Source organism: Mobula birostris, unplaced genomic scaffold (assembly GCF_030028105.1).
Source record: "Mobula birostris isolate sMobBir1 unplaced genomic scaffold, sMobBir1.hap1 scaffold_338, whole genome shotgun sequence".
In the NCBI taxonomy this organism is placed as follows: domain Eukaryota; kingdom Metazoa; phylum Chordata; class Chondrichthyes; order Myliobatiformes; family Myliobatidae; genus Mobula; species Mobula birostris.
This window is the reverse complement of record NW_027276447.1, coordinates 294809-307480: the sequence shown is the minus strand read 5'-3', so window position 1 is coordinate 307480 and position 12672 is coordinate 294809. Positions and strand designations below refer to the sequence as shown.

The 12672-nt window shown below is 42.2% G+C and overlaps 1 protein-coding gene across 2 annotated transcripts; it reads right to left on the bottom strand.

The window, feature by feature from the left end:
* Window positions 1–4343: 4343 nt before the first annotated feature.
* On the bottom strand, window positions 4344–5531 carry gja8b (gap junction protein alpha 8 paralog b). 2 transcript variants are annotated; one of them, XM_072250464.1, is made up of 2 exons: window positions 4483–5531; window positions 4344–4428 (listed from the first exon to the last, which is right to left on the bottom strand). In XM_072250464.1, the coding sequence occupies exons 1-2, from the start codon at window positions 5529–5531 to the stop codon at window positions 4344–4346; spliced, it is 1134 nt and encodes a 377-aa protein (XP_072106565.1). The 2 variants fall into 2 exon arrangements, with proteins under 2 accessions (XP_072106565.1, XP_072106564.1); XM_072250463.1 differs by having other exon boundaries at window positions 4344–5531.
* Between the last annotated feature and the right edge of the window lie 7141 nt (window positions 5532–12672).

The window sequence follows — 12672 nt, the reverse complement described above, 5'->3', positions numbered from 1 at the left end:
GGAAATACAGCATATTTGACCATGAACTTATTGCTCTCCATCTGTGTGTCCACCATCTTCATTTTCTTCTGGAGGGTCACTATTTCACAGTGTTCGTTGTCCACAAACCCCTCATGCATGCGATGTCCAAACTATCAGGCCCTTGGTCTGCATGGCAGCCATGCCACCTGGCCTAGATATCAGAGTTCACAATGAATGTTCAACGTATCAAGAGAACAAATGCCATGGCTGATTACCTCTCACGACCAGCCACTGAGGCCATACGCATAGGGGTTGACTATGCCGGGATGACAGCCAGAGGTCCAGGCTTACCGAACAGCAGTTGGCTATATTAAGTTTGGGGAAATTGAGGTTTCTCTCCTGTGTGATGTCTCAAGCAGCCTCTCTTGCCCCATAGTGTCTCCAAACTGGACGGACTGTTTTGGACTCAGCACATAGATTCTCATCTGAGCTGGAAGGCCTCACAGAAACTGGTTACACTAAAGTTTCCTTAAAAAGGACGTGTGTGATTGGACTTCAGCCTGTGTGGAATGCCAGTGGGCAGAAGTTAACTGTCCTGTTCAGGCAGCATTAGGACCTTTTGAGGTCCCCAAGCAACGGTTTGATCGTGTCCATGTGGACCTTGTTGGTCTGCTTCCGCCCTCCTATGGTTTCACATACCTCCCTAACGTGTACTGTATCACCTGGTGGCCAGAAGTCGTCCCTCTGACATTGACAATGGCCACAGATGTGGATTGGGCATTCATCAGCACCTGGGTTGCTTAGTTTGGCACCCCATTCGATATTTCCTCTGACCGCAGACCCAATTCATATCAGACCTCTGGGCTGCGATGGCCAAAACCTCGGTGTTAGGCTACATCACACCATGGCTTATCACCCACGGTCCAACTGCCCATGTGAGCAGTTTCTCTTCTCCTTAAAGGCTGCTCTGAGGGCTTCTCTGATGGATGAGTTTTATTGTGATCTTCTCCCGTGGGTCCTGTTGGGGCTTAGAACAGCTCCAAAATAGGAGCTGCAGTCACCTGTGGCTGAGTTGTAATCATCATGAGTCCCAGGTGATTTTATTCATGATGCCACAGATGCCTAGTCGGCATCTCAACAGCAATCCCCCCTCCTCAGTAAATTCAACTCCTTTGCACCTATGCCTGGGTTTCTGTGGACCAAAATTCCGCCTTGTTTGTTTTCATCCACCATGACACACACCAGCATTCCCTTCGGCCGCCTTATGATGGCCCTTTCTGCATTTGGGAATGGATAGAAAGGGTACGTAAATATCATAGATAGGAAGGGTAAGCCTGAATCTATTTCAGTAAATCACCTTAAACGAGCCCACCAAGATTTGGAGGATTCCATTACCCTGCCCTTGCCATCATGACGCACCAACTGTGTCTCCATAATGGAACATAGGAGCCGAGCTGGGTGACTCGTCCGAGCTCCAGGCAGGTTCACAATGCTGGTTTTGATGAATTCTGGGGGGAGCGGTGTCTGTGTGGGGTAATGTAGTCGGTGGAAACATACATAATTCACAACCAACCCCAAAGCTGGGGTTCTCTTTAAGAAGAGAACTCTTAAAGAGTTAAATCTCTTCGTCCTGACGAAAGGTCTTGGCCTGAAACGTCAACTGCACCTTTTCCTACAGATGCTGCCTGGCCTGCTGCGTTCACCAGCAACTTTGATGTGTGTTGCTTGAATTTCCAGCATCTGCAGAATTCCTGTTGTTCTCTTTAAGAGGCTGGTTTGACGTATTGATGTAATTATGTAAAGTACTGTTACCACGCTTTTTGTTCAGTGTTTGGAACACAATAAATAAATTGTTACTCGTTTTCTTAAACATAAAACATTTCACGTTGTTTAATTTGTGAAAACCTACATGGGCTTTGAAGATCAGTTGTTAGTGAATCTACCATGTGTTTTCTTTCTTCTATATTGCAGAATTAGTAAGCAAGAGACGTGTTTTTAATTTCTAAATAAGATACAATTTTAATGTAGTTTACTCAATGCTGCATGAACAATCAAAATGGTGATTTCTCTTAAGCTCTTAATTCGCATCTTAAAAAGCTTTACAGATTTCAACATTCTGCATATTTATACTTGCTACTTCTTTGATTAACCTATGGCACAAGAGAGATCAGACCCATTACAATTGTTTGCCGTTAGCCTCAATCTCTGTAATTTTACGTATATGCTACTGTGTGCATTTGGTTTGTTTTTGCACCATGTATTTGTAATTTATCTTCAAGACCAATGGATTCCAGTTAACTGGGCCATGGGCTAATCAGGGCAGACACTTATCTAGACAACTCTTAAAGAACAAGAGCAAATCGAGAAACCAGCTGGGATTCCCTTTGTTTATTTGGGGCAGGAGACTGTTATCACACATCTTATTACCAGCTATTAGGTACTACACCATGCTTAGAGCAAACAGTTTTTATATAGTGTCACCTGCATGTTCATATTCATAAAATAATGATTTTAGTAACTGATTGTTGGCAAATAATTAACAGTAAGACAATGCAGAATTGATTTGCTCACTGCTGTTTCAAGCAGTGCTATTTCAAGGCTAGGCGATGCCAGAGACAGCCAGGAGCGAAAACAAAAGGATTTCACAACTTCAACAAGTTAGAAACTATGAAGAATTTGAAGATATCATCAATTACCTTGAATATTACAATAAAAATGAAGATTTGGAGGATGCAGTCAAAAGCACTGTTTGAAGGCAGTCCACTATCTGTGTACTGTAGGTGTCTACACTGATTGTGTTCATTTAGTCAAATGAATATGTCAGCGTACACTGAATGAATTCCTCCATCAACAACTATTAGGAACAAATACACATTATTATAGTGCTGTAGTAGTTTTGGCAGTATTGTCATTTGTTCTGTATCTCATTTACTTCAGGGGTTCCCAATCTTTCTTATGCCATTGACTAATACCATTAAGCAGGTTTAAGCAGGCACCTCTGATTTAAATAGATAATTTGTTACTCAGTTGAGTACTTCGTCTTTTTTATACCTTTTAACCTACTTCCATTAAACCTGCTAATTGGCCCAAGATGTACTGGTCCCAAAGTGTCCTTATTAACTGGAATCCACTGTATCTTCCATGTTAAACTGGTGGTGCACATCTTTTTCAAACTAATTTACTAAATTTTCTCAATGGAAGTCCTGATCTTTGCTATTTCATATGAGTGGAATATTTTCTCCAGAATGTTCACATACCTGCAAATAAACAAGATATGAAATTTTGATATTAGTGAAGTGCTTTGATAGTGTTCTCATAATTCATAGGGCATTGAGGTTTGAATGATTTTTTTCCTCAGTGTTGACTATTGACTATTTAAATTTAAAGACAGCATTACATCAAACAAAGCAATGAGAGGTGGCACAATTAGATACAGCAAACACTTAAACAAATTAACTAACATTTTAAACCTATTACATTTTTAACACTTAAACCTATTCAACATCTTTCAGAGTATTAGGTTTAAGGTTTTTAAGATATTTTACAGATTTGGAACTTACTGGAGTGATAGCTCAGTCTATATTAGGTAGGTATTGCTCCAATGTTCTTTATAAATGTTGTATGATTATTGCCCTTCAAATATTTCTGACACTATTTTACCCTCCAAGACAACCTAAAAACTCCAACTTATTTAAAAATGATCCATGCATGTCAGACACTAAATTTAGGAACCTACTGTAGAAAGAATTATAACATAAAATGGCACATTTGTGTTACATTGCCTCACTTAAAGTAAAAGGTAGCTACATTTACTTTAAAGTGGAACAAAATTGAACACCAGACCTATTTGGAACCTAAAAAAAACTCATCCACCACCTTCCTGTTCTGAGTATTGAAGGCATAGCTAGTTTAGTAGCTTGAAATTTACTAGAGGGAATTGGGAGATAGATTTAAGAGATTGAAGAAGCCAGGACATTGTAAGTATATATTGTAATTACTCCAAACATTTCATGCTTGGTTAAGTCAATTAATTCTGTGCACAAGTACAGAGAGTACATGAAGATCAAGGCATCATCAAATTTACATTGGTTTAAAATTTTATATTAACTAATGAAGAATTTCGAAAATGTTAGAATGCAATATCTCTGTGCATGGATGTATTAGATATTTCTCAATTGTTGTTTTGACTCAACTAAGTTCGGATATTGACAGACGTAATTAAAAAATGTAAATTTTATCGACTATGTAAATACCAATGTTATCTGCTAATAAAACTTTCCAAAGTACCCATAACCAGAACATTTTATACTTAGGTTTCAAAATTAATTTTTGATACTCACATTTCTACATTTATATTTGACCAATATTGAAACCAATATTTTTCAGACTGTTAAATCATCTGATCGAGCTCGGCTACTTGCTTTGCTTAATCTGCTCAACGGTCTTGTGTCTGATAGGTTTTCGCTCGTTCCTGCTGGCGGATCCAGCTCTGTTCCGCCGTTTTCTTCTGGTTCTGCCAATGCTGCAGGTTCCGATTCTGCTACTAACTCTGCTTCTGCTTGAGGCTCTGGACCTGCCTTTTGTCCAGGTTCAGCATCGTCTAGCTGTTCATAGGCCAACAATGTTTCATTATACACCTTAATCATATCCTCTACTGGAGCAACACGTTTGACTTTTTCTTGAAAACTGATTAAGGGGGTTCTATTCATATCCACCCCAGACTCTGACATTGGAAAATAATGGGTCACTGGTTTATCTTCTTTGAGGAGTTTATAATCGTGAGCTTTCTGCATGGAGGACACACTAATGGAATGGATAAGTTTCTGTGAAGGATAATCTATCGGCTGTTCGGCTGTCTTCCGAAAAGCAAATCTGATCTTCTTCAAGCCCAGGTGACTTATTTCAATAAAATTTAAGAACAGGGATACAGAAGTCACTGCAAGCATGAAAATAACAAAGACAGTCTTCTCGGTTGGTCTTGAGACAAAACAGTCAACTGTATTTGGACAAGGCCACCTACTGCAGCGATAGAGTGGCAGAATGTGGAACCCGTAGAGGAAATATTGGCCGACTACAAAACCAATTTCAAAAATTGTTTTGAAGAGAATATGACAGATGTATGTTCTAAGCAACATGCCTTCCAAACGAAACTTCTTGTTCGTTTTGGTGGACTCCTTAACACCTTCATCTGGGGCCAAAGGCAATTTCTCTTCGTTCACTTCTTGTCTACTCGCTTCTTCTCCCCTTTCTTTTCTCTTCTCCTCCATTCTTACGTGATGAACTGCATGCCCAACATAAACCAAAGATGGTGTGGAGACGAAGATGATCTGGAGAACCCACAGTCTTATGTGGGAAATAGGGAAGGCTTCGTCATAACAAACATTCTCACAACCCGGCTGTTGGGTATTGCAGACAAAATCTGACTGCTCGTCTCCCCAGACGAACTCGGCAGCCGTGCCAAGAATTAGGATTCGAAAAATAAACAGCACTGTCAACCACACTCTTCCTATTACGGTGGAATGTTCGTTAACTTCTTCCAAGATGTTTCCCAGAAAACTCCAATCGCCCATTTTTTTAGCGGATTTACCTGCTTCGAATGAAAAAAGAAAAAACACGCGTGGTTTGAACTGTTTCGATTTTTTTTTTTGTTTTCCCTCAATATAATGTGCGCCCCCACCCCCAGAAAGAATACAGCCAACAGTTGAACTAAAAGAAGCAGAAGTTGTTTCCCACTAGCACAATCAAGCGATTTTTTCCTTCTATACTACTGTGCGGTGACATTCGGGTTAGCTTCTAAATAAGATAAGGTATTTCCAGGAATCCAACATTTCTTCAAACCACAATACAGCTCCTAAGCAATTCCCACATTCCCGATAAATAGCAACTACTTCGCGCTCAACCATCGATTAAAACCTAATTTTAACATAATTAACTTGGCAACTTGCCGAGCAAAGGAGCGCTTTTCAGCTCAATCCCCTATAGCGCCCTGTGAACTGGTCAGGAACACGTTGAATCTAAAGCTGTACCAGGCTAAACAGACGTGAAGTAATAGAGCACGATCATTGACTTTTTAGCTTGCGACAATATTTAAGCCGACATCCAGTGAAGAGATGCCATCCTCTGACGCCAGTACACATGATTGACGGGAGCACATTTCAAAGCAATTACTGCGTGTATGTACAAATACACAAAAACGACTTGTTGTCAAAATTCGGGTGATTAGTAGTCAACATCGATTTATCAAATAATTCACCATTTGCCGTGCACACCAATGCACTAGGGTGGACATTTTATTCAAAAGTGAATATAATTAATTTGGAATATGTACGCTTTTAATTACAAGTGGATATTCTGATTACATCTACTTTGTAACTTTTATCCAATTGTTACTTGGAAAACTCCCACATGTTTGGTCTACCTTTCCGCAAATGTCACTCCACTCTTTAAGAAGAGAGGAAGGCAAAAGAAATGAAATTATAGTCCAGTTAGCCTAACCTCAGTGGTTGGTGAAGTGTTGGAGTCCATTATTGAGGGTGAGGTTTAGGGGTACTTGGAGACAAATGATAAAATAAATCAAAGTCAGCATGGTTTCTGTGAAGGGAAATCTTGAATGACAAACCTGTTAGAGTTCTTCTAGGAAGTAACAAGCAGGGAAAAAAAGAGAGACAGAAGATGTAGTTCAGTTTGATTTTCAGAAGGCATTTGATAGGTGCCACACATGAGGCTGCTTAACCAGATAAAATCTCATGGCATTACAGGGCAGATGCTGACAAGGAGGAATGGTTGACAGGCAGAGGGCAGCCAGTGGGAAGAAAGGAGCTTTTTTCTGGTTGGCTGCCAGCGACTAGTGGTGTTCCTCAGGGGTCAGAATTGGGACTGCTACTTTTCACATTGTTTGTCAATGATTTAGATATAGTAATGGAATTGATGGCTTTGTGGCAAAGTTTGCGGATGATACTGAGACAGGTGGAGGTGTAGGTAGTGCTGAGGAAGCAATGTGATTGCAGCAGGACTTAGACAAATTGAAGAATGGGCAAAAGAGTGGCAGATAGAATAGAGTTTTGGGAGATGTATGATAATGCATTTTGGTAAAAGGAACAACAGTAGACTATTATCTAAATGGGGAGAAGTTTCAAACATCAGAGGTGCAAAGGTACTCTGTAAGACTTTCATGTAAGACTCTGGGTTAACTTACAGGTTGAGTCTGCGGTAAAGAAGGCAAATACAATTTTGACATTTATTTCAAGTGCATAGAATATAAAAGCAATGAGATAATGCTGAGTCTTTATAAGACACTAGTCAGTCCGTACTTGAAGTATCATCAACAGTTTTGGGCCCCAGATCTCAGAGAGGATACATTGTCATTGGAGAGAGTCCAGAGGAGGTTCCAGAACTAGAGGGCATAGTTCAAAATTGAGGAATGACTTTTTAAAACAGAGGTAAGGAGGAAGTTTTTTAGCCAGACAGTGGTGAATCTGTGGAAAGCTCTGCCACAGAGTGCTGTGGAGGCCAAGTATGTGGATATATTTACAGTGGAAGTTGATAGTTTTGATCGGTCAGGGCATCAAAGGGATAAAGCAAGAAGGCAGGCGTATGGGGTTGAGTGGGATCCAGGATCAGCCATGATGGAATGGTGAAGCTGATTCGATGGGCTGAATGGCCTAACTCTGCTGCTATGTCTTATGTTCTTATGGTATTATAGATTATTGTGGTATTACATCATGTATATTTTTGTTTGCTCACTACCAAGTACCTAACCCTGTAAATCAGAGAAGAACATTTTAGATCGCGCAGTAAATGTAATTTTAGGTTCAGAAATAAAGAGGGGTTTGGATGACAGAATTAATAATCAAGTTTAATAGAAGATAAGCTATGAATTAATGTGAAATGAAAATAAATGGAACCTGTTTATTTATTTATCTAATAGCGACACATCAAAACTACAGCACAAAACAGGCCCTTTGGCCCACAAAGCTGTGCTGGATTGGAGGGTTGCAGATGTTGTTCCTTTATTCAAGAAAGGGACTGGAGATTGGAGAGGTATAATATGATTAGGAATAGTCAGCATGGCTTTGTGAAAGGCAGGTCGTGCCTTACAAGACTGATAGAATTTTTTGAGGATGTGACTAAACACATTGATGAAGATAGAGCAGTAGATGTATTGTACATGGATTTCAGCAAAGCATTGATATGGTACCCTATGCAAGGCTTATTGAGAAAGTAAGGAGGCATGAGATCCAAGGGGACATTGCTTTGTGGATCCAGAACTGGCTTACCCACAGAAGGCAAAGAGTGGTTGTAGGCAGGTCATATTCTGCATGGAGGTCGATCACCAGTGGAGTGCCTCAGGGACCCTTACTCTTCGTGACTTTTATAAATGACCTGGATGAGGAAGTGGAGGGATGGGTTAGTAAGTTCACTGATGACATAAAGGTTGGAGGTGTTGTGGATAGTGTGGAGGGCTGTTAGAGTTTACAGCAGGACATGGCCCTTGTGGCTACGGGGATCAGGGGGTATGGAGGGAAGGCTGGGGCGGGGTTCTGAGTTGGATGATCAGCTATGATCATAATAAATGGCGGTGCAGGCTCAAAGGGCCGAATGGTCTACTCCTGCACCTATTTTCTATGTTTCTAACCAGATAAGTGTGAAGTGGTTCATTTCGCTAGGTCAAATATGACGGCAGAATATAGTATTACTGGTAAGACGCTTGGCAGTGTGGAGGATCAGAGGGATCTTGGGGTCTGAGTCCATCAGACGCGCAAAGCAGCTGCGCAGGTTGACTCTGTGGTTAAGAAGGCGTACAGCATATTGGCCTTCATCAATCGTGGAACTGAATTTAGGAGCCAAGAGGTAATGCTGCAGCTATATAGGACCCTGGTCAGGCCCCACTTGGAGTACTGTGCATAATTCTGGTCGTCTCACTACAGGAAGGATGTGGAAATGATAGAAAGGGTGAAGTAGAGATTTACAAGGATGTTGCCTGGATTGGGGAGCATGTCTTATGAGAATACATTGTGTGAACTTGGCCTTTTCTCCTTGCAGTGAAGGAGGATGAGAGGTGACCTGATAGAGGTGTATAAGATGATGAGAGGCGTTGATCATGTGGATAGTCAGAGGCGTTTTCCCTCGGACCCCAAGGTCCCTCTGATCCTCCACACTGCCAAGAGCCTTACCATTAATACTATATTCTGCCATCATATTTGACCCACCAAAATGAACCACCTCACACTTATCTGGGTTGAACTCCATCTGCCACTTCTCAGCCCAGTTTTGCATCCTATCAATGTCCTGCTGTAACCTCTGACAGCCCTTCACACTATCCACCCCAACCATAGCGTCAGCAGCAAATTTACTAACCCATCCCTCCACATCCTCATCCAGGTAATTTATAAAAATTACGAAGATTAGGGGGTCCCAGACAGATCCCTGAGGCACACCATTGGTCACCGACCTCCATGCAGAATATGACCCATCTACAACCACCCTTTGCCTTCTGTGGGCAAGACAGTTTGGGATCCACAAAGCAATGTCCCCTTGGATCTCATATCTCCTTACATTCTCAATAAGCCTGGCAATGGGGTACCTTGTCAAATGCTTTGCTTTGCTGAAATCCATATACACAACATCTACTGCTCTACCTTCATCAATGTGTTTAGTCACATCCTCAAAAAATTCAATCAGGCTCGTAAGGCATTACTTGTCTTTCACAAAGCCATGCTGACTATTCTTAATTATATTATGCCTCTCCAAATGTTCATAAATCCTGCCTCTCAGGATAGTCTCCATCAACTTACCAACCACTGAGCTAAGACTCACTGGTCTATAATTTCCTAGGCTATCTCCACTCCCTTCCTTGAATAATGGAACAATATCCGTAACCCTCCAATCCTCCAGAACCTCTCCCATCCCCATTGACGATGCAAAGATCATCGCCAGAGGCTCAGCAATTTCTTCCCTCGCCTCCCACAGTACCCTAGGGTACATTTCATCCAGTCCCAGTGACTTATTCAACTTGATGCTTTCCAAAAGCTCCAGCACATCCTCTTTCTCAATAACTACATGCTCAAGCTTTTCACTCCACTGTAAGTCATCACTACAATCACCAAGATCCACTTCCACAGCGAATACTGAAGCAAAGTACTCATTAAGAACCTCTGCTATCTCCTCCGGTTCCATACACACTTTTCCACTGTCACACTTGATTGGTCCTATTCTCTCACGTCTTATCCTTTTGCTTTTCACATACTTGTTTCCTTTAATCCTGTCCCCAAAGGCCTTCTCTTAGCTCCTTGTGGCTCTCCTAAATTCTTTCTTAAGCTCCTTCCTGCTGCCTTATAATCTTTTAGACCTCTATCATTACCTTACTTTTTGAACCTTTTGTAAACTCTTCTTTTATTCTTGACTAGATTTACAAAAGTCTTTGTACACCACTGTTCTTGCACCCTACCATCCTTTCCCTGTCTCATTGGAACATACCTAGCAGAAACTCCACTCAAATATCCCCTGAACATTTGCCACATTTCTTCCGTACATTTCCCTGAAAACATCTGTTTCCAACTTATGCTTCCAAGTTCCTGCCTGATAGCCTCATATTTTCCCTTACTCCAATTAATCGCTTTCCAAACTTGCCTGTTCCTATCCCTCTCCAATGCTATGGTAAAGGAGATAGAATTGTGATCACTATCTCCAAAATGCTCTCCCAATGAGAGACTTAACACCTGACCAGGTTTATTTCCCAATACCAGATGAAGTACAGCCTCTCCTCTTGTAGGCTTAACTGCATATTGTGTCAAGAAACCTTCCTGAACACACCTAACAAATTCCACCCCATCTAAACCCGTCGCTCTAGGGACATGCCAATTGATATTTGGGAAATTAAAATCTCCCACTCCCTGTTATTAACAGAATCAGAATCAGAATCAGGTTTATTATCACTGGCATGTGACGTGAAATTTGTTAACTTAGCAGCAGCAGTTCAATGCAATACATAATCTAGCAGAGAGAGAGAAAAAAACATACTAATAAATAAACAAGTAAATCAATTACGTACATTGAATACATTTTTAAAGATGTGCAAAAACGGAAATACTGTATATTAAAAAAAGTGAGGTGGTGTCCAAAGCTTCAATGTCCATTTAGGAATCGGATGGCAGAGGGGAAGAAGCTGTTCCTGAATGCTGAATGTGTGCCTTCAGGCTTCTGTATCTCCTACCTGATACAGTGACAGTGAGAAAAAGGCATGCCCTGAGTGCTGGAGGCACCTTTCCAGAATCTGTCTACCTATCTGCTCCTCGATGTCCCTGTTACTATTAGGTGGTCTATAAGAAACACTCAGTAGAGTTATTGACCCCTTCCTGTTCCGAACTTCCACCCACAGAGACTCCGCAGACAGTCCCTCCATGATTTCCTCCTTTCCTGCAGCCGTGACACTATCTCTGATCAGCAGTGCCACACCCCCACCTCTTTTGCCTCCCTCCCTGTCCTTTCTGAAACATCTAAAGCCTGGCACTCAAGGTAACCATTCCTGTCCCTGAGCCATCCAAGTCTCTGCAATCCTTACAGACAATGTGTGGGTTTTCCCCGGGTGCTCTTGCGTCTTTGCACATTCCATGAATTGGTCATTGTAAATTGTCCTGTGATTAGGTTAGGGTTAATTGTGTTTGTCATGGATTGCTGAAACGGCATGGCTCGAAGGGCAGGAAGGGCCTCCTCTGTGATGTGTCGCTATTAGATCGGGACTACAGAGCGGCATGGGAGCTGAATTCTGAAGGAAGGCTGTTTTTTTAAAAACTTCTTCGAGTGCAAGAAGGACGAGACTGCACAGGCACGTGACGTAACAGGACAGTGCGGAGATTTTAAAAAGGAAGGTTGCTACCAACGGATTTCTTTTGGATCGGGACCTGCGAGCGGCGTGGGAGCTGAATTCTGAAGGAAAGCAGTTTTTTTAAAAACTTCTTCGAGTGGAAGAAGGACAAGACTGCGCAGGCTCATGACATAACAGGACAGTGCGGAGAGTTTAAAAAGGAGACCACCCTATACAGCGGGTAGCTGTCGGAGCGGGCAGCGGAGCTTTGGCTTCAACGGGTTTCGGCGGGAAACGGGAAGAGGCAAGAACGAAGCACCAACTCTTTTTTCTCCCCCTTGGCGAATTGGCCCGGACGGACAGGAACAGCAGGGATCACACAGCTAACGGTTTAAAAAGTTCATCTGTTTGGCGAGGTAAGTGGGTGAGTAGACTTATTTTTCCTTTTCATTCCTGTAGAATAGCATGCCTGCAGGGTTAGTGCTTTGTTCAGGGTGCCAGATGTGGGAATCCTGGGAGACCTCCAGCCTCCCTGATGGCCACATCTGCGCCAGGTGCACGGAGATGCAGCTCCTCAGAGACCATGTTAGGTATCTGGAGCTGCAGCTTGATGACCCACTGCTTATCAGGGAAAGTGAAGAGGTGATAGACAGGAGCTACAGGGAGATAGTCATCCCTAGGCCACAAGGGTCAGAAAACTGGGTCACTATCAAGAGAGGGAAGGGAAATGCCCAGATAGTGGAGAGCACACCTGTGGCTGTCACCCTCAGCAACAGATATAGATATCTTGTTCTGGATGCTGTTGAGGGGGATGACCTGACAGGGGATGCCCATAGTGACCGGGTCTCTGGCACTGAGGCTGGCGCTGTTGTGCAGGAGAGAAGGAGGGTGAAGAGAAATGAAGTAGT

Bases quoted from the DNA above. Each gene is read 5' to 3' on its own strand.
- gja8b (XM_072250463.1), bottom strand. From the start codon at position 5,531: ATGGGCGATTGGAGTTTTCTGGGAAACATCTTGGAAGAAGTTAACGAA.